The sequence below is a fragment of the Malaclemys terrapin genome, chromosome 2, assembly GCF_027887155.1.
Source record: "Malaclemys terrapin pileata isolate rMalTer1 chromosome 2, rMalTer1.hap1, whole genome shotgun sequence".
NCBI classification, from domain to species: Eukaryota; Metazoa; Chordata; order Testudines; family Emydidae; genus Malaclemys; species Malaclemys terrapin.
The window spans coordinates 201282035-201303649 of NC_071506.1; the positions used below are offsets into that span (position 1 = coordinate 201282035).

The 21615-nt window shown below is 40.9% G+C and overlaps 1 protein-coding gene across 1 annotated transcript in view; it reads right to left on the reverse strand.

Moving 5' to 3' along the window:
• ITGA9 (integrin subunit alpha 9) overlaps positions 1 to 21615 on the reverse strand; it is a 296310-nt gene that overhangs the window by 137862 nt on the left and 136833 nt on the right. The window contains exon 16 of the mRNA XM_054019618.1: positions 7640 to 7789. Within this exon, the coding sequence (XP_053875593.1) occupies positions 7640 to 7789 (150 nt within the window). The remainder of the gene's footprint in view (positions 1 to 7639; positions 7790 to 21615) is intronic.

Sequence of the window (21615 nt, forward strand, 5' to 3'; positions counted from 1 at the left end):
GTCTGTTAAGCAGTTCTGTATCATACTAGTTTTCCAATTACACAACCCAAACATGTAACAACTTGGTCATTTGGCTGTTCATTAGGTGCAATGACTGGCTGTGGTTGGCTTGGAATACTTGAGTCGTCGTTTTATTGTTCTGCATCTGCCATCTATAGAGTTTGCTCCGCTGATTGTAGTTTCCGAGGAGCATAGTGTAGATGTCAACAATTTCTGCTGAACTCTCCACTGTCGTTCTCAGTCACATATGATCTGAGTACCACATTCTGTTTCTTTATGACAGCAGGAGTTGTCCATCCTCTTTCTCTATCCAATTTGACATGAACCCAGTCATTGGTTCTAGACCTAGCAGGTCTCTAACTGAGTGATAACTGTTCTAAAAGTATTTGTAAGCTCTTTTAGTCTTTTTATCTGATTTGGTTACTTTGGAGACTGATCCAACTTTGCAAAAGAACCTGTCATTCTGAGCTGTCTTCCCATCAGGAGTTGTGCTGAACTATATCCATTAGCCGCTCTTGGTGTTGATCTGCTGCAGGAAGTTCTTGGCTGCCTGTACAGCTCTCTCAGCCTCTCCATTGACTTGTGGATAATGTGAGCTGTTAGTAATATGATCAAAATCATATTTCCTTTGGAATCATTTGAATTCTGCTGAAGTAAATTGTGGTCTATTATCCATTACTAGTTGTTCTGGAATACCAAAGTGAGCAAAAGTGTATTTAAGTTTCTCGATAGCACTGCAACATGTTATGTCTTTCAAGTACTTTATTTCTACATACCTAGAATAATAGTCCACGACAACAAGGTAATGATATACCTGGAATCTGCATAAATCTGCAGCTAGTTTCTTCCAAGGTGCCTCAGGTAGAGGTGTTTGAACATTGTATGGTACAGCATTGTCTCAAGTTGATTTGTACTGCATCTCTTCTCAAAAGTCCAATATCATCAAATCCTCTGTCAAGTTCTTCCATCTTTCTCACTAGGCCCATCATGGCTGCCATGATGAGGCTGAGAGGTTGTCTGTCTCCGATCCTTTGATCACATGCATTCTGAACACAAAGGTTTTGTCCTTGTAAGAGGTTTCTGTGATGAACTGGCCCATGCTGTTCTGAATACCTCCAGGGCTAGCCCCCGGGTGTAGTTTGGAGGAATGTTGGGGGGCATTGCCCACCAAACAGAGCGGAGGTGTGTGAGAGGAGGAGGTCATGCAGGGTTATGTGCCACTTCCCTCAACCCCATTTCTGCGAGCAGTGAGCTGCCCTGCAGGACTTGCTCTGCTCGGCCTGCCAGGAAGGGGGGCTCTGTCCTTCCCACGCTCTGCCTCCCCTCCGCCTAGTTTCAGAGGAGCATGACAGAGCAGCTTTTTCTCTGTGCTCCGGGCCACTGCCTCAGCAGCTGAACGCTGCCTCCTGCATCCTAGTGCCTGGTGAGTGCCCGGGGGAGGGGGGAGGGGCTGGGGGAAGAAGGATGGGGAGAAAAGACAGTGGGATAGGGCAGGAGGAAGAGACGGGGATGGGATGGGGTAGTGGACAGTGAGCAGAGGAAGGAGGATGGGTAGTGGACAATGGGAAAAGGAATGGGGAAGAGAAGCATGTGGCGTCCCCTCAGCAGCAGTAGCAGCCGCAGCAGGGAGGTGCCCACAGCAGCACCAGAGCAGCGACATCGCTGCAGCAGCCGGCGCTGGAGTGGCCACCAGCAGCAGCTGTGTCTTCCTCTTTAAGCCAGCCCATCCCCCATAGCACAGGTAGCCCAGGTACCCACGGCAGGTGGGGAGAGAAATCGCCAGTGAGCCAAGGCAGGGACACCAGAACCGGGGGTTGGGGGGGAGGCCAAGGGGCCATGTCCCTCCCACTTTTTACCAGTTGTAAGGGCAAGCGATGGGGGGAGGGGCAGAAAGGAGGGAGCGGGGGGCGGGGTCTTGGAGGGAAGAGGTGGTGCAGAGGTGGGGCCTTGGGGAGAAGGGGCAGCATGAGGTGGGGGCTCGGGAAGAAGGGATGGCATGAGGGCAGGGGCTTGTGGGGAGCAGTGCAGCATGGGGCGGGCGGAGCCATGGTTCGGGCACCTGTGAACCCTCAACTTTCAGGGCGCTTCTGCAGCTCCTGAACCAAGGAAACTGGCTTCAGCGTGCACGTGTGAGCATGTGTGTGTGCACGTGTGCTCTGCCCCTCCCAAATACAGCAGTCAAACTAGCCAGAGCTGTGTCAGGTGACTTCAGCTCTGGAAGGGGTTGAAGGTGATTGTATGTCCCTTCTGAGATGACTGTGATGTAAGCCCCTGAGCCAATAGTCTTGCCACAAATATTCAGTTTCTCTCTCCAGGCAGGTTCTACGTCATCACAAGTGATAGATCCCAGAAACAATGGTCTTGACTGTATGCAATATGAGTCAACTCCCCAACTGCTTTGGTGTGGCAAACAGCTGCAAAATGTCCATATTTCATGCATTACACACTGTATACCTCTAGCTGGACATGCATCATCTCTTGGGATAACACTTTTTCCACACCTTATATATGTAGGCTGGACTTTGCCCCTCTTAGTTTAGGAGTTCTCTCCCTGCCTCAGGGATTATGTGCCAATGACTTTTAATACTCAAGTGTCTGTTCACAGTTTCTAAACTAGTTTCAGGTTTTTTCAAATTGCTCCTGCCTTTTGTTCTGTTTGACTAATTCGGACTGCTTTGCTATCAGTATAGCTGTGGCTAGGGTTAAATTTCTCTTCAGCTGTAGCTGTTGTGAAAGGTTATAATCTGTTAACCCAATAACCAGCCTGCCTCTGATATATTTATGTTTTGCATTCCTAAAATCAGTTTTCAGCCAATGTATGCAGAGCTCTTGTAAAACATTCAACATTTTCCCCTGGTTCTTGAATTTTCTGGAAAAAAACATGCTTTTTCATAAACCACAGTTCTCTGAAGTATAAAGTTTACATCAAACATAATCAGAACCCTTTCATGGTTATCTTTATGGCTTGTCTTCAGTAAAGCCAAAGGATTTAAAGATATGCTCTCCTTGTTTCCCCGTAACACAAATTAAAGAAAATACCTTTGTGGAGTTTGAGTGCAGTGTGAAATCTGGGACAATATTGTTTCTAGTCTGTCCATTCTGAAGGCTTGTCAAAGCTGAAATTTTCTGAGGCATTGAAGAGTGGCATGTTGAAGAGATCCTGCAACCTTTGTTGCTTTCTTCCTTCTGTTTCTGTTCTTAGTTACCCCAGTCAGAGGTGCAGAAGTTATTTCCAGACTGCACAGTTCCTTGCTTATACTGTGATATCCCCAGCAAAAGACATTCTGCCTAAGCAGGCCTGCTGTGTGTCTCTCCTCAGAGAGAGTACATAGTGTAATTGCCATAGTTAAGTTACCACACGTCTTTCTAAACAAGCACATTTAATTCTTAAGGTAAAATCATAACAGAGAAAACATATTAAAAACAATAAAAGACTCTGCACATGTTGATAAGGTTACCAGAGATCACCCCCTTACTCAAAACAAGGGCTCTGGCCAATGAACTATCCTTCAAACTCCACCCCCAGGGCCGCAAGTAGGCCAAATTCCTTCTAACCCTTCCCAAAGGATTGCTCTCCCCCCCCCCACCAATAAATCACCTCATAAATCCTCATAGTAAAAATCTTTAGCTATCCAGATAAGGTTCAGCTGATTCTTCCCACGATGCCCTGGAAAAATTGTAAAGCTCTAGGTGATTTAAATCCTGTACCCTAATATGATGAGATCATGTTTTTGTCTCCCTGCATACACACATAGTATTGCTGAGCATGAAGGCTATTGTGCTTGGTCTAGCCCAGTGGTTCCCAACTTGTGGCCCAATCAGCCCAATGTTGTGGCCCATATGACATCCTCAGGGCCATACAGGTAGTATTGGATGTGGCCCACAATGGTAAATAGGTTGAGAACTACGGGTCTAGTCCATGACTGTTCAACCTGGGGGTCATGAACAGGCTGGATCATGGAATCTCAAGCATGTTGCCCTTTTTATATTGATAAATGGGAGGAGGGCCCAACAATGGAAAACCACTGGCCTTGCCCATCATTACATGAGAATAAGATTACCAAAATATCCATGTCATGTGCTCCAGTCAGTAGCCTCCACTAATTATTATTTAAGTTCGTTAACTAATGCCAGATATTTCAAAGTTACAATACAACTGGAGACTTGCTGGTCAAATTCAGCTTTGAACTGGAATCTTTCCCTTTTTTTCCATTCAGAAAAGAACAGGACAATTCAATCTCAGCCTGAGCCAGTACATACTCAGGGTGGAGTCCTTTTTAGTTTTCCTGGCATGGACAGTGCCCAGTCACTGCCAGTTTAAGTTGGATACTGACCACTGAAAACCATGTCTATAGAACAGTGCAAAATCAGATAATTAGAGGTGGGTGGGACTGATTGCTTTAGGAATCCCACCCAACCAAGGGGAAAATATTTTTAATTGAGCAAGGGGAGAGGCTCCTGGAGCAAAAGGAACCTTTGATTGAGAGCTCTGCAACAATAAGAGTGGAACAGAGTTCTGCAGCCTGTATAGTGAGGAAGGATGCTGAGGGTATTAGCCTGGAACTCAGATGACCAGTCCCTATTCTGCCACAGACTTCCTGGGAGACCTTGGACTAGTCACTGAGTCTCTCTGTGTCTCAATTTCCCATCTGCAAAATGGACATAAGAGTACTTCTCGCCTTCCTTGATGGGGAGTTGCAAGGATAAATACATTAGTATCTGAGTGCCTCGCAATCTTAATTTATAGTAATGCCGGCCACATAAGTACCCAACATAGATCCTTCTAGTCTCAGGCATGACCCACTCTTTAAGCATTAAACAGTTGGACTCCCAAAAGTTGGGGAACCCAAAGTCACAAGTTCCCTTGAAAAAGTAGGTCCCTTCATTAGATTAGTTTGATATTACCCTTACTATTATCCTACTTTGTTTTCAAAGATCATTTGTAATTGGGACATGATACAATTTTTTTAAGTTACACTGCTATTCCTAGAGGCTATTCAGCAGGATTTTATCACTGAAACTGACATAGCAGATCTGAAACTCAGCCCCATTTATCAGCTGAGATCACTCTAACTTCAAATCTTTGTCTTCCTCAATTAAGAGATCCAACATCTGGAAGGCACATGAGAAGGGACTGTTAAACTAGCTCTTTCTTCCCCATCCAATTTGCAGCAGAAAACAAGTTAGGAAAATTCTCAAAATATTTTCTCTCTGTGCTTCATAATCTCTATATCTAGCTATTTTAATACTGATCTGACACTACATCCCAGCCCCCTCCCACCCGGGTTAGACCTGACCTTCTCAAGTTAAATACAGGTTTAAAAAAAATGTAATTGTGGAAGCAGAGCAAGGCCTGACAGGAATTGGAAGGAAATTTCAAATTCAAACAGCCTTTGTTAGCAAGAGTCAGGCTAACTGTAACCCTAATAACGCGAGATTTGTAGAAGCGAGAATTGTGTAAGGCGAATGGGAAAGAACTGTGTAAGAAGTTGTTGCGACCTTGTGTAGATAATGTGTAGCCAACATGGTAGACTAAAGTCTAAATAAGTAAGAAAAATAAAATATCAAGATGACCTATGTATAAACAAAATGCAGCTGTTGCTTATTATTGTCTGTAACAAAAGGTATAAATGCTTGCTGTAATTGTTTACCTGTTGAGAGACCTGCCTAGGAGGGGGAGACCCTGAGTCCTATTGCACTCTCTCCCTTTACGCAATTGCTTAAGGGCTAGTCCACACTAACCCCCCACTTCGAACTAAGATACGCAACTTCAGCTACGTGAATAACGTAGCTGAAGTCGAAGTATCTTAGTTCGAACTTACCGCGGGTCCACACGCGGCAGGCAGGCTCCCCCGTCGACTCCGCGTACTCCTCTCGCGAAGCAGGAGTACCGGCGTCGACGGCGAGCACTTCCGGGATCGATCCGGAATCGATTTATCGTGTCTAGACATGACACAATAAATCGATCCCAGAAGATCGATTGCTTACCGCCGGACCTGGAGGTAAATATAGACGTACCCTAAGAGAATAAAGTATATCTGACTTTGCTGTACCCAACCAAAAAAGGAAGAACTGTGTTTTTCTCTGACATAACTTAAATAAATGATTCAGTTTTCAGCCATACTGTATGTGTAAGAGCTCTCCGCTATGCAACTAATTCCCACCTTATATCTGCAAGAGTACAATATGCATATAATTGGCCATGCAAAGCCCCTTTAGAAAAATATTTCTAAATAACGTTGGATTTAATTCAATTTTTTTAAATTAACTTTTCAAAGTAAAATGCACCTATCTGAATACTGCATATTCATAAATACAAGCGCTAAAGGTGAAATGGAAGATCAAGTCAAAACACACATTTATGTGTACTAAAGAACGTATCTTGGAATATTTTAGTTTCAGTTAACTTTTAGTTGAATGCCTTTCAACTCAGGGGCCTGTAGATTTGAGCACCATGAAAACTTCAAAAACATATCACCATTATTATTAGTTAGAAGGAAACATTATGCATGACAATCCATCGCTGAATATATAGTTTGTGATAAACTTTCCAACACAGGTTAAAGCCAGATCTGACAATCCATTGTTAAATGCCTAGAATGCTGAGAGGCTTCCTGATAAAACAAATGCTTTACATTCATGATAAATGCCAGATCATTCAGAGTATAACTATATGAAGATGTATTTAAAGGATCTTAGCTGTCTAAAGAAAGAGTATTTGAAAACTAAGGGGCTTCTCTTGTTCCCAGTGAGGCTAATGTAAAAAGTCCAGTGGCACCGAATGGGAGAAGGATTGGGCCCTACCAAAATATGGCTACACGTGACTTTTTCTGAAGGAAGTCCCACCATTGTCAAACCAGTGCAGCACAGGTAGGGATAGTTGTGGGGAGCAAATAGTGGCTGCCAGTGTTCTATGCACTACAGAGGCGATACGGTGCTGCTCCTCCAGCAGGTATAGCACAGAACACACAGTCCAAGGGGAGAGGGCCTACAGCAGCTTTAAATGATCTTTGCACCCTCCCAATCCCCGGCTGCTTTGAGGGCTGAAGATCCCCTGGCATAACTTAGACAGCTCTGAAGTTGTGTCTAAATTACAGCCTCCCTGGTATGTCCTGACAGGGCTGCCACATGCAGCCTCACTCCAGACACGCCCCTCAACTCTTACGGCTTGTTAGGGGGTTTTCAGAGAGCAGCCTTACAGCTGTCTTCTGTGCTGCCTGTGAAAGGGTGGAAATCCTCCCCTGGCAAGAACCAGGACTTTTAGAGCCCCTTTTCACCATTCCATCTCTTTTACGCAGCATGAAGGGGCTGGAATGGGGGCGGATTACCTAAAGTCACTCAGAGCAGGTCTACACAACATGGTAGAGCTGCCCTGATACTAGCAACACTAGGAAATTAAAAAAATTAAAAGACCGTAGCGTGGACAAATGTCTCTCCAGCAGCATACACTTACCCAGCACAACCTAAAATCTGAATGATTTGGGCAATAAGAAACGCTTTGACAATAGTAACACTTCTAGATCAGCGATCACTTCCTATGTTTAATTCTGTGGCCAATTCAGAATAGATAACATCTCTTTCCTTTACTTGGAACAGAGTCATGGCAAAGGGGGGGAGGGGAGAACCATCAAGGCCTGACCTGATTTCTCTGCGCTATCTTCTCTCCCTTCTTCCAGCGGAGAATGGGCTTAAGAGCAGGTAGTTCCTTCTCCTCCTTTCCCATCACATGTTCCCCCAGACTGTATGCCGCTTCAAACACAATTGGGGATATCACATCTTTGACTCGTCTCTGTAAAAGTAAATGAACAAGAGAATTATTTGCCTGTGACCATCTCAATAACGCATATGTGCACAGTTAAGTAGCAAGAAAGAGAACAGCACATTCAGAACTTATATGAAGATGATGCTGGGAAAGGTAGCTGGCATCTACAGGCAACCCATTCTTTTCATTGCCAAAAATTAATTGATACATTCTACCAGAATTAGGTGGAGGATCAAAACAGTTATAAAGCTATGAAATAGGGCTTCATGGTCTAAATCCTTGTTCTACTGAAACCTACAGAGAGTTTGCTACTAACTTCAATGGAATCAAAATTTGCACTTAAGAAAATAAATCAATCAGGCCATTTGGGTGGAATCTAAGGACCTGACATTAACAATGAAACATATGGAACCAAACCATAAATTCTGTGATATTCAGGGGCTTTCAGATCCAGGGCTTTGGGTCTGGGTCATCTCTATTTGAAACCTGTCAGATGCAGAGGCAGCACATCTGTAATGCTGACCCCTCCCATCAAAAAGAGAAAACTTTGTTTTGGTCATGCTGGGAAAATAAGTGGACAGACAGGGCTACAAATCTGAAGTCTTCGCAAGTGCAGTGCTGGAAATTTCATCTTTCACACACTGCCCTGAAATCGACCTTAGCCTGGCAGAAAAACCGCCTCTGGAAAGAGAGGGGGGTGATTCAACTTCCTTAACCACCAAGTTCTTGGCTTTACTACAAAAAAGACTTGCCAGTTGTACTAAACTGTGCCACACTACTTATATTTGGAGGGACAGCTCCTTAATATGGATTGCTTTCCCTTCGGCATTAAACCAAGGCTACCAAATTCACACCACCTTGACACAGATCATATGGAGCCTGAATTCTGTTTTCTGTGAAAAGGTAGGACTAAACACTCTTTACCGTACTATTTAATATAGTTTTCTGAAACCAGACTTCTGAATATGTATATGTAAAGAAATGGCAAACATTCCAGATTTTCATAAACATTCAAGAGAAATATTTGTCTATCTAATTAAAATATTAGTTATGAATTTGATGCATATGAAATTGAGAAAATAAATACACTCCCTTGAGCACATGCAAGCAAAGCTTAGAGACAGGCCAAGTTTCCAGTCCTGACCAGCAAGTGGCAAGAGGTCTTTTCTGAATAGGGGCTGCCAATAATGACAAATTATGTAGCTATGTGATGTGATTAGCTCTCCAGAGGTGAAGAGTCAGTGCACCAACCCAGCATTCCAAGTAGCCTATTCAACATCGGTTTCAAGGCAAGCATTAGTGCTTTGCAAATCCTTTGACTGGAACCCAGAAACCTCCTAAAAATCAGTCAGAGTTTAGACTCTAGCCAAGCTAACAAAATATCAGCTCATACCCACAACCATTAGGGACCTGGGTGGATGGGCATTCATACAGCATACTCTACTGTACATCCAAACCTCCAATAAGATCTGCAACGGTTGGTTCGCTACCAACCCCTACAAGTATCCCCTGCAGAGTCCAGTTACAGTACCCTAAGCTGAGGCTGTAAGCTCTTTGAGGCAGGGACCATTCCTTTACTTTTTCTGTAGATCACCATGAATGCCTATGGTGCTATAGTGTATACAAAATGTTAAATAATAAGAGTGCCCAAACCTGCATAGCTAATGGAGTTTTAATAAACACCACATATATAATATCTCTTAAAACAATATTGCATGAACATACAGGCACACTGTATACACATCTAAGAAAGTAAAAGGAGACTATACGGAATAAATCCATATTATAACAGCAAAACACAAATTCCCAACCAAATCACCAATCTTACTAGAATGTACCCAACCACCTGTGTAAACACATACCAATTAACAGTACAGGTAATGGGATAAAACCTATATTTCTTCCAGCCCTACTAATGCAATATGGAAAAATCAAGTTCTTAATGACTTCAAAACATTAACATGAACCTTGAGGGTCCAATCCAATGCCCTTTGAAGTCACTGGAAATATTTCCATTGACTTCAGTGGATGTTGAAGTGTGCCCTTATTGTTCATTGAGGTCTCTTTCTGCTTTCTTTCAGTGATGAAATTGTGGCTTCCAGCAGCCAGATTAATTATGTGTGTGGATATAATTATGTGTGGATATTCCCTCAGCATAGCCCCAGGGAAATATATTTCACATACCCACTTGTCTTTAATTAAAGCTGATAGAGTGAATCCTGCCCGGCTATTAATTACACCACATGTTCTCCTCTTTCTACTCATTCTTACAGAGACACTAAAAAGATCTCCTAGAGGATACTTACATTCAAAACACAGCAAGAAAGCAATTCTCTCTTCAGATACCACATGTATTTTTCTGGGACATAACTATGTAATGATGCTTTGAAAAATGTGCCCAAGTACATTAGAAAGATTACTGTTCTCGGATATGCATCCGACGAAGTGGGCATTCACCCACGAAAGCTTATGCTCCAATACATCTGTCAGTCTTAAAGGTGCCGCAGGACACTCTGTTGCTTTTTACAGATCCAGACTAACACGGCTACGCCTCTGATACTGTTCTCGGATATAATCTCACTTTGATCCTCCACTTTGGTCCAGCTGAACATTTCATTCCTGGCACTTGAATCATACACTCATGGCACATGCCTCAGGTTCCCATTAAACCCCAAGTGATTCTGATTTCTAAAAGGAAACTTGGAAATTTTGATGACAGCCAAATTCGAGGAAAACGCTCCAAAGCCCTTAAGTCAAATCAGCTTCATTTATGTTACTCTTTTAATCACTTGTACAGCTCTAATTTCAATTATTTGTTAACAAAACTCTGGGCCACAAGCAGCTCTGTGGCTTTACCATTTTTCACCATGACACATCTATGCTGAGAAAGTATCAAAAGACACAGTTCTTGAAAAGAACTGCTGACAAATCACAGCCTATAAAAAAATCCAAAAAGTTTCAGTGGACATCAAAACCACAGTGATAAACAGGGTTTCAACTGTGTAACTGGGATTCAGAGAAGAAGAAGAAGAAATAACTAGGATTTCTGGTTTTTTTGTGTTTATTAATTTAATTTTTCAGTTTATTTTTGAGTTGTATGTAGATGTCCAAAAAATGGGGGGATTCAGGGCTCCGTCTTTGTTTATACTGTAATGAGCAATGTATATTATAGCACATATTACAATATATACTGCAATGAGTAATCTCTTTGTAATATTCCTTAGTGCGCTTTAACATAGTACTGTTTCAAACAGCACTGAATTAAAGCACACTAGGGAATTTTTTGTGCACACAAGTAGAGTGTATATGAACCAATTAATGCGCAACATGTCAGTGTGCTTTAGAAATCACAACCCCATAGTCCACATTACTGCTCAGTATAGACAAATAACCTTTTTTGTTGTTTATTGGATAAACACCAATTTCATTGTTCTAAAATCAATGGGGTTTTATCAGTGTTTATCAGTTAAAAACGTAATCACAATCACAAACCCTCTAGTTAACAATACTTAGTGCATACACACGCACACAAATGGTATGTACAAAACCACTTGGAATCCTGGGTAAATATGGATGTGGCTAGCCCATGCTGAAGCCAACATTGCCATGGTTTTACAGCTACTGGTATCCAAGAGAGCTAGATTAAAGTTAGCTCAGGTATGTCTATATGACCTTCCATAATACACCATGATTGCAGTATAGACATACCCACAGTTAGATTGTAAACTTTTGGGGCCAAGGACCATCTCTTCATTGTATGTTTGTACAGTGCCCAGCACAACGGGGCCCTGTCAGTACTACTAATAGCTCTACATTACTCTGCTTACTGATACAGCACTGAATATTTAAAGGTCCATACCAAAATTATCTAGTAAACCCTAAAAACAAAGCTAGGTCTGTATCTTTAGTTATATTTGTGGATGGGGCACAGGAGAGGTGAACTGATTGGCCCAAGATCACACAGCAAATTCAGATTACAAAAATCCCAATTCCCAGCTTTTGCTCTTTCCTGCAAGCCAGGCTGCCTCCTCTCTGGACATCCCCATATTTGGATAAAGAGGAGGTTCAGTCAGACTGGGTGTGGACATGCACTATTCTACAGCATATTGTATGGTGCTCATGGATTTATTCCTTGTACGCATTAGCTCACTGATGAGAACTTTAGACTTCCAAGAACCATAGCCTGGTTTTCAGAGCATTTAGGAATGTAGCAAGTACGTAGTTTCAAAATAACATTATGTTCCTGAAAGCTCATACTAACGAAAAGCAGACTGCTCTTTCCTCTCCCAAAACAGCTACCTCGGGGAAATATAAAAATGGTGAGATAAGATCTGAAATCTGGCACTACCATATATTTCTACATGATTTTTTCTGGTTTAGCAGGAGAAAGCAAGTGAATTACACAGACACACAAACACACACACACACACACCCCACCTCATTTTCATAGCTGAAACTTTCATTGGCTTCAATACATCATTTGTATGGGGAAAGTCACTAAAGCTGGAACGCAACTGCAGCTCGATAATCACACTGTGACTGTGAACACATAACTTTTGATTTCAACACATTCCCCAGTAGCTGTAATTTCATTAATATATTTTAAAAAAATTCCCTCTCTAGGGCAGCAGGTGGTGGCTAGAAGGGATTACTCTTTCTGAGCCTTTCACATGCACAGCCTGACACCTCAGGCAGCATAAATAAAGGAACACACTCCACTTTCTCCAGAAACACCGCCTTCTATTGCATCTGCTTCCTTCTCAAAACTAAAGTCACTGCCACAAAAAGCACACATATATCGACATCCCAGACAAATCCACATGGAACGGGCCACAGTTTTATTTAAAGAACAGGATTTACACTCTCACAATCAGATAATTCATGGTAAGAGCAGTTGCCAAGGCATATAATTCCAATTTCTTTTAGCTCACTGCCACAGTACAATTACGGGATTATATACGAAACCAATCAATCGTCATAGCTACTCCACACTCTGCTATACCCGCTCCTCCTTAATGTGAAAGTCTTCAGCAGGAGTACTGGAGAACACCAAATTCCATTTTTAATTACAACCCATGGGCTGGGGTGTAAATTTACGGTTATATATACCCCCCTCAATCTACAAGGGGACTCCCACAACGATCAAGGATAGAATATGACTCTTAAATAGTAACAAAATCTTTTGTTAAAATTAAGTCACTTTCAGCATCATTCTGTGGGAAAATATATTCACTGTTAGGACCACTGCTATTTCTGCCTTTTGTTCCTCTTCCTTCCTCAAGTTCTTTCTCGGTTTCTTTCCCCTTTCCCTAACTTTGTGATGCTCCATGCTCTCTTCCTTCTGCATTTCCTTCCCTGCAACAACTCCCAATTTCCTCTGTGGCTTTCAGACCTTCCCCAAACCTGTAGATCCCACTGGAATTTTTTGCTTACTCTCCGCTTCTGAAAAGTGCCCTTCTGATTAGGTGCCTAAATAAGAGCCTAATTTTAAAACACAACTCTGAAATGTTTATTTGCCTTTTATTGCCTTTTATCACTAAAAAAGCACCTATCCCAGGTTCTAGACACTTTTACAAGTTTCAAATATGCAAAACAATACTTTCCATACAAGTATAGGAAATAATGTAATGGCCATGGTATAATGTACAATGCAATTGTGTTAATGTCCACCCACCACAGTAATCATATATCCATAATTAACCCATGTGTCACTACTATCTAAGGCCTACATTCACTTCCTCCCCAAAGGCAAACCTATTAAGGCCACAATCCACCAATTTTATGATTCTATATAAAGAAAATGTTCATATTTGCATAAATGATCTCACACTGCATAGTTCTACAATAAAGCATTGCACTGAATATTCCCACATTACATCTGATCATTTATTTATTACCATTCAGAATGCCCCAAAATTCTCTATATCCAGATAAGCCATTTGGGACCTAAGCCTGTTCCAATTAGAAAATTCAGTAGAGCAAATGGAGCAAAAGAATAAATGTTTATTCCTCCTTCAAGCAGCTGGTTAAATAAAATGAATAAATGGTTAAATAACTTGGTTGCCCTGGTGAATGCAACACTCCCCGTGATCGTGTATGTCACTCAGTGCCAAGCCCCATCTTAAACCCTTGGCATGTCACTCACTTCATTGTAGCTGTAAGCTATTCTTTTCATATAGTGTACAGTAAGACACTGGCATGGCAAGGAGAAAAAAAAAAAGACATACTGCTCCAAGGGTGAAGTAGAACTTAAAAGGCTAATACAGTAGGCTAAATCACAGTTAGTATACTTTTGGCTACTTTGTGTGTAATTAATAGCATCTGAATTCAATCAAGAGGCCTAATGTTTCAATAATACTCACTTCTGTTTTCTTTTAGGATCTTGTGATGCTTAACAAAGTCAAAGTACACAAATATTTCTTTGTTGCTACACTTTAATCATTATACATACTGTGAAGAATTCTGAAGTTTAAAATAGCAAATGAAAAGTGAACTTATAGGAATCCTATTCCCAAAAGCTGTTCGGAGTTGCAGTTTGGAAAAGCAGAATGTTTCCTATTCTCTTCCCAGAATGTGGAAGTCTTTCACACAGATGTTTCCATTAGGGCAGCAACTTATCCTTACAAATGTGGGTATGGGCATCATTGGAAAAAAAGGAGAAGCTGAAGGAGAATCTTGTATTACACATACAACTGAAACCAAAGGGTAACATCATAAGCACTGGGCCATGTCACACTTTGGAAGAAAAAGCACATGGAGAGTTGAGAAGTTCTGAGCAGAGCTGGCTGGAAAATGGAAATCCTTTCCTGTGAAAAATGTCATGGTTGGGGGAGGGAAGTCATCCCAAACACAGGACAAAAGGGCAAAAATGCAATGTTTTTCACAGGAAGGGTTTTCAAGAAAAAGTCTGATTTGGAAAAACCAAAACAGAATTGTTTGGCTTCCCAGCTGTGCACCAGAAAGGCTCTGGTCACTTTCAGCCTCCCTGGCCCCAAGCAGCTCTGGGAGCTGGAGAGTAGAGAGCTCAGGCGCTCAAGCCTTCCTGCCTCCACCCCAACTCTGGGAACTGGAGAGGCAGACAGCTGGGACGCTGGGCGCTCTGTCTGGGGGAGCAGAGTGTCAAGGCTCTCTGCCTTGGCAGAGCTCCAGGACAGCTTTTGTCAGTCTCACCGGCAAAAAGTTAAATTGACAAGAGCCTGCCAGGCAAGCAGCCAGGGAGGAAATTTTCAGTTTTGCGAAAGCATTTTTCATTAGATTATCACTTTGATGAAAAAATTCAACCAGTTCTAGTTCTGAGTTCTAATCCCAGTTGTGTTATAGACTTACTCCGTGAACTTGGGCAAGTCGCTTCTCCCTTTGCCTCAGATTCCAATCAGCTAATTGGGGATGATAATGATAATATTTACATACTTGCCTCCCAGTAGAGTTGAGAGGAAGAGTTAGTTATTGTTATAACATGTAAAGCATTACTAATACTTGGCAATTGCATATCACTGAAAGTTCTTAAAGAATGATCAATAAGGAGAAAACTCAGTGAGCCAAATATGCCCCAAATACAACTCTGCTGATGTCAATGCAGGTAGATTTTGTTTTTTGGTGACTATTAATTTTTGCTATTAGTTAGTGCATTCATTCTGACTTTTACTTTACAGTTCATTATTGAAGACTTTGTGATTAAATTCTGGATGCTGCTTGCGGCGTTTTTCAATGTTCCTACCTGTAATTTCTTTGAATACCAGGTCTCTTCAGTGCGCAAATTTCTTTTTAGCAAGTTTTTTGTCATCCCTACCTTTTCCCCATTTTGTAGCCCACTCGGTGAGAGAATGCTTCTTTTTTAACATAAATAAATAAATAAGGTACCAAGGAAAGGGAACATCTCCTGACCTCGAGGTTTTGAAACTTTTCAGTCTTTTCTAGAGAAGCTTCCTTTCAGAGCTCAAGCTGGTTTTGGTAGCGATACCAGGTGCATTGTACAGTTTGCCCTCTCCTACCTATGTAGACAGATAGATCCTTTGTTAGGTTGGTTCTGTATGAGAGTCTGAAAGGTGATAAGCACTTGTCAAAATCAGGTCTGAACTTGGGAAAAATATAAAGGAAGAGACTCCAGGAATGAACACAGATAGTACAATATTTATTTTAAGCCCTTTTTTAAGCTTTCACAAATTCTGATTAGGGCTGGAAGCATCTGTTGAGATAAGACAATTAAATCAGAATCTGCCTGTATTAACATGTATACTTACTTTTTATGGGAAGTTACCACATTTAATATACTGCTAATAAAAGATTCTCTATAGATCCATCAATCTCTCTTTATATAGTATATCTTTAATATTGTTTAAAAATAATACCAAATGCTGTATTATACAGCTATTTATAATCTAACTACATATCTCTTTGTAAACTACCTTTCCTTCAAAAAAACTGATGAAATATATAATCTACACATCAAAGGGGTAGCCGTTTTAGTCTGGATCTGTAAAAGCAGCAAAGAGTCCTGTGGCACCTTATAGACTAACAGACATATAGGAGCATGAGCTTTCGTGGGTGAATACCCACTTCTTCGGATGCATGCATGAAGAAGAGGGTATTCACCCACGAAAGCTCATGCATGCATCCGAAGAAGTGGGTATTCACCCACGAAAGCTCATGCTCCTATACGTCTGTTAGTCTATAAGGCGCCACAGGACACTCTGCTGCTTTTACATAATCTACACAAACAGTCCTGATTATACAAAGCCAGTAATAAGGAGTCTCACATCCTTGGCTCTTCGGTCATTCTGTATAATGACAGATTTGATACATGATCAGGATGTATAATGCAAACAGTGCTGTTTTCCAAAATAGCATAGCAATCTTTAGTGTTAATATACTGCCTGGTCTCCATCTTGCTCTCTGCCTATATTTATATGTATATTAAATGAGTCATTACAAATAGAGAGACATATCCAGCAAGTCACTGGACTGACATACAGTAAAATCAGTAAATTAAACCCACATGGACCAAGCAAGATCAACCCGTCTCCCCGGTTTGCAACATGTGAAAAACATGAGTTCATAATTTTTGGAGGCAGTTTATTTATCCAAACACTGATACTACAAATGTTCCAGAGATAGTCTGAGCTAGATGAAGATATGGTTGAAATCTGAAAAAAGGCAAAAATCTAGACTGCTAGGAAACACAACTAAAGTATTTTGAATACAGCTTTACTTTAAAATGAGACCCAGATCTGGATCCTTGACAATACCCAGTTGATGACCTCTACAACACTGCTGTGTTAAAAAGCCTCCCATCAATACTGCTTTACTAAAAACACATGTACAGGGCAAATATAAGGGTTCTGTTAATCCCAATGTCATAAATAAAACAGCTGAATGAAAAAAAAAGTTTTACATAGCTCTGAGTCAGGAATAAGAGCCAGGAGAACAATCTACAGGACAGGAGGATATGCATGGGTGAAGTGATGGCAACCATGACATCGTCACCAATCCTATTTTAATTCAGTTTAGCAGCTGACAGTAAAGCCCTTAGAAATCTTATACAGAAAGCGATGTGCAAAGAAAGAGTTTATTGATGAAGCGTGTTTCTATGAATGTAATTGAGATAAAGAGAGTCTGACTGCTTCAGAAGGATGGCATTTATCATCTCCCATTGGCATGCTACCAAAAGGAAGAAAGATTATTTTTTGAAATTACCACTATTGAAGTGATCTACATGCAAAAATATTGCTCCTTCCTTCAGCCATGGGAGTAGAGACACCTAACAAACTCTGGAATGGAGGTGAGAGGGGGAAGAGATACCATATGTCTTTTCTTCCACTATTAAATGGAGGTGGCGGATATTTATTATCATAATTTATTTTGGTAGTGGAATTTGAAAAATATATAGCTAGAGTTAGATAGTACAAGGGTTTTTCTACCGTTTATATTTTAAAAGCCATTGCAGTTGCCCATGAGAGCTATTTCCATGCCAAATATCAACATTCAAACCCCACCTGTGTGATACAGCTGTTCAGAAAAAGATAAAATATTTTCTTTTCTTTTCTTTTTTTTTTAAATAATAGTTACAATTTATTAGTTACTCTCCTCTCATCCAAAAATGGCTGTGCTTTTTCGCCCTCAAACTATATGCAAGGAAATCAGCTTTGGTTAGAAAATAAACCCAAAAGGTGAAACTTTTTTGAAAGTTCTGAATTATTAGATCCAAATGAAAGCAGGGAAAAAATATTCATGAATGTTTCAGCAGATTAGAAATCAATTTTCATGTTCACAATGTGAAAAGTTTTGCTCATACTAAATGTGCACAGATAACAAATTTCAAGTCCGTATCCAACATCTACTTAGCCAACATCCTGATTTTCCCAGTCAACTTTCCCAAGGAGAATATTTATCTGCAGCAGATCACCATGGTGTGCCAGCAAAAGTGCCTCATTGCAACAGTGAAACTGTGAATATGGGTCCTTATATTAAGACTGTCCCCTGGATTTTGCACAGGGTCTAAAATCAATGCTGCTTCACTTGTTCACTCTGTGCTGATGCCGAGTAAAAGGCAGCTAAAAATAGAAAAATGCAACAAAGCAACAATCTGACAAAATCTTTCCCAGATGTCAGAGTCCTGATGAATGGCTTTCGTAGGGATCCAGCCACACCCTCTCAACTAGGACAGGGAGCACACATTCACAGCACAGGTATTGTGTGCCAGTCACTGTGGTGAACGCTGACAGTAAACTAGAGACCAGTCAATAAAAACAAAATAGCCTGGGTATAGAAGAACTATTGTTCTATACAAGAAACTTCATGACACAGCACAAGAACTGACCAGAGCCATGACAATGAGGGAGTAAGAGGAATTGTACATTTACACTTATGCCACAATTATTAATTTGTTTGTGACAATGACTGCAGTGAATGGTCATAAAAAAATTAGAGACTAGTATATTTAATAAATGATTTTGGTAGATAAATGAAAATATTGCTGTACAACCAATATAGTGGGGAGGGATGGATAGCTGTGGGGAGGGATGGATAGCTCAGTGGTTTGAGCATTGGCCTGCTAAACCCAGGGTTGTGAGTTCAATACTTGAGGGGGGCCACTTAGGGATCTGAGGCAAAAATCAGTACTTGGTCCTGCTAGTGAAGGCAGGGGGCTGGACTCGATGACCTTCCAAGGTCCCTTCCAGCTCTATGAGATAGGCATATATTATATTATATTATATTATATTTATTATATGTCCATGGGGAAAACCTTAGGCCAAAGACCATAAAGCCCTAAGCCAAAGACCCATTGCTAACCAGTTAAATGGGGTTAAAAAGGTATGAGATTGGACTCTTCACACACAGGATCATGCAAAGCCTCTGGACAGAACTTTGGTACAGAGCTGTAAAATTAGACACACAAAAACCTTGCTGTGGACTACACCCCCACACTTCATTTCAATGCACTCAGAGTATTCATTTTAAATCTGTCTCTAACCCACTGCATAGACTATCTATCTACTAGTGATGTTTCAGGCAAGGCCTGACCCAAGTGGCCAAAAAAGGAAAAAAGTTTAAGATCTCTTCATGTTTATCTAAACCAGCCAACCTGGCTTCTATCTCCACAAATGACTCTCCCCTCCCCAGAGAGACTCAAAGGCCCAGTGACATGATCATGACTCCCCCCTCCGTATTAGTTACACTCGACCAATCAAAGAAGAGAAGCAACATATCAAGTTACCCTATCACCAACAGTGGACACAGGCAGTAATCCAAATTCTCAACCCATCGACAGGCTGAAATTTTGGTAGATGAAGTATTTGAATAAATTTAGAACAATGAAGCAATTCATAAAAATCAAAGCCCGTCAGCAGACAAGGCAGCATTTGTCAGTAATTTGCTTACTACAAACAGTTTGTTCATTTATATGAGCAAATGATAATAGGTTAAAGTGAAAACCGCCTTAAAGCCTTAACCATAGAGATCCCACCTAGAAACTCACTATATACATACTTCAGTTCCAGAATTATGAAAGGCTGTGTTTGTAAGAAGGATGTGTTAATTTTGAGGCTGCATTTTGACCATAGTGATAAATTCATGCTGTTAAAATTGGATTGGGAAGGGAGTCTGATTGTTTAGATGTGATTTTTAAAAGGCCTGGATATTTAAAGCATACAGCATATCTAGAACAATGATAAGTTAGATAAATGTCTATTAGGGATGGTCTAGGCAGTATTTGGTCCTGCCATGCGGGCAGGGGACTGGACTCGATGACCTCTCGAGGTCCCTTCCAGTCCTATAATCTATGAATCTATGAATCTATGAATAGATCTAATCACGTCATACGCAATTAAATGCTCAAGGCTAAATGAAACCTTATGAGGGGAACACAGTGCAAATATACAAAGGGCGCCTTTTATCCTCAGTGAGAGGTACTGAGCTTTCCACCTCCACCATGAACTGCTCGTTCTCTTGCATTGTAGTTTTACTATGTGCCTATGACTCAGGACAGTGGAAGGGAGGGCAAACCATCTAGCATTTGAAATTACTGATCTCTAAAGTGACAATCCTCATTCACTATTTTGTAATCCTACCTGCCAGGTAATAATGCTGGGAAGAGAAATGTAAATAAGAACAAAAGGAAATGTATCTGTAGTGTATGGTGTAGAACATTCTTCACAGATTACTGCAAGGACTAGGTACTGTACATAGCTTAGCCCCTGTATACTGATCAACACCTTATCAACATTCTGCACTACTACTCCTGCCTCCTTTTGCCTTCCATTCTGCTTCTTCTGTTTCCTAATTGTCGCAAGAGTCACATGGTCATGTTTTTCTCACTACAGCCTCTTAATTCTATCATATGCTTCAAACCAACACAAAATCTAACTGAAAATAGACCACTGTTAAAATGAATCAAAATACTTTTCAGAAACTTTATGAACCATCTAACGTTTAAGGCCTGCAAAGCCTTAGAGTGAAATCCTGGCCGCGCTGAAGTCGAAGGAGGTTTTGCCATTGAGTTCAAAAGGGTTAAGATTTTTCCTTTAGTTCGCAGGACTGCTCTCTGTACACCCACGAAGGAACAATCATGAAGAGAGACATCCTGTAATATTCTTTTGCTCCACAGCCTTATAACCGGAACAGTCGGACTGGGTTTTTGAGATGTTTGGGTTAGGAGGACATAGTATGATATGACAAAGAGTAATTGGTTCAAAAAGTTGAAGGGAACAGGAAGAATGGGTGTTTCTCAGTGGGAACAGGAGAAAAACAAAACAGCTTTCCCTTAAAATTCCAATGACTTTAAAAATAAACCAGATAGAAACTTCCACAAATAAGCATTAATAAAACAATCACACTGTTTTATCAGACCAGAGTGTAACTCTAGAAGGCTGTAATTCTGTAGAGTGAAATGGTACTATAAAATTACTATACCATTATTACTGAAATAAGGTATTCTAGGTAGTGATGCTGTTTGATTTCCAGTTTACATGTTTAAACTTGAAATTTGGTTGGTTTCAGGTACTTATGCACAATCCAGTGAAACAGGGATTATCATCTTAGAAACATTGTCTTGTGGACATGTCCTCTCTCATTTATGGACTCATAATATCCCTGCGATAATAATTATTTACACAGAAAAGTAACCAAAAAAAAGCAGTTAATTTCCTTTAATGTAAACTGGTGGCTAGAATGCTTTTTAGAGTAGGTGAGTTCTCAGAAGTTTTAAGAGGGAGCTGGCATGGCCTACGTGAAATCATAGGTCTATCTTGTGATGTAGTGATAAAAAAAAGAAATGGGTAACCTAACCTAGGCTAAACTCTCATATTCCCCAAATGAGAAGTCTAAAAATGTTTATAGATATCTAGAGAAAGCGAAAG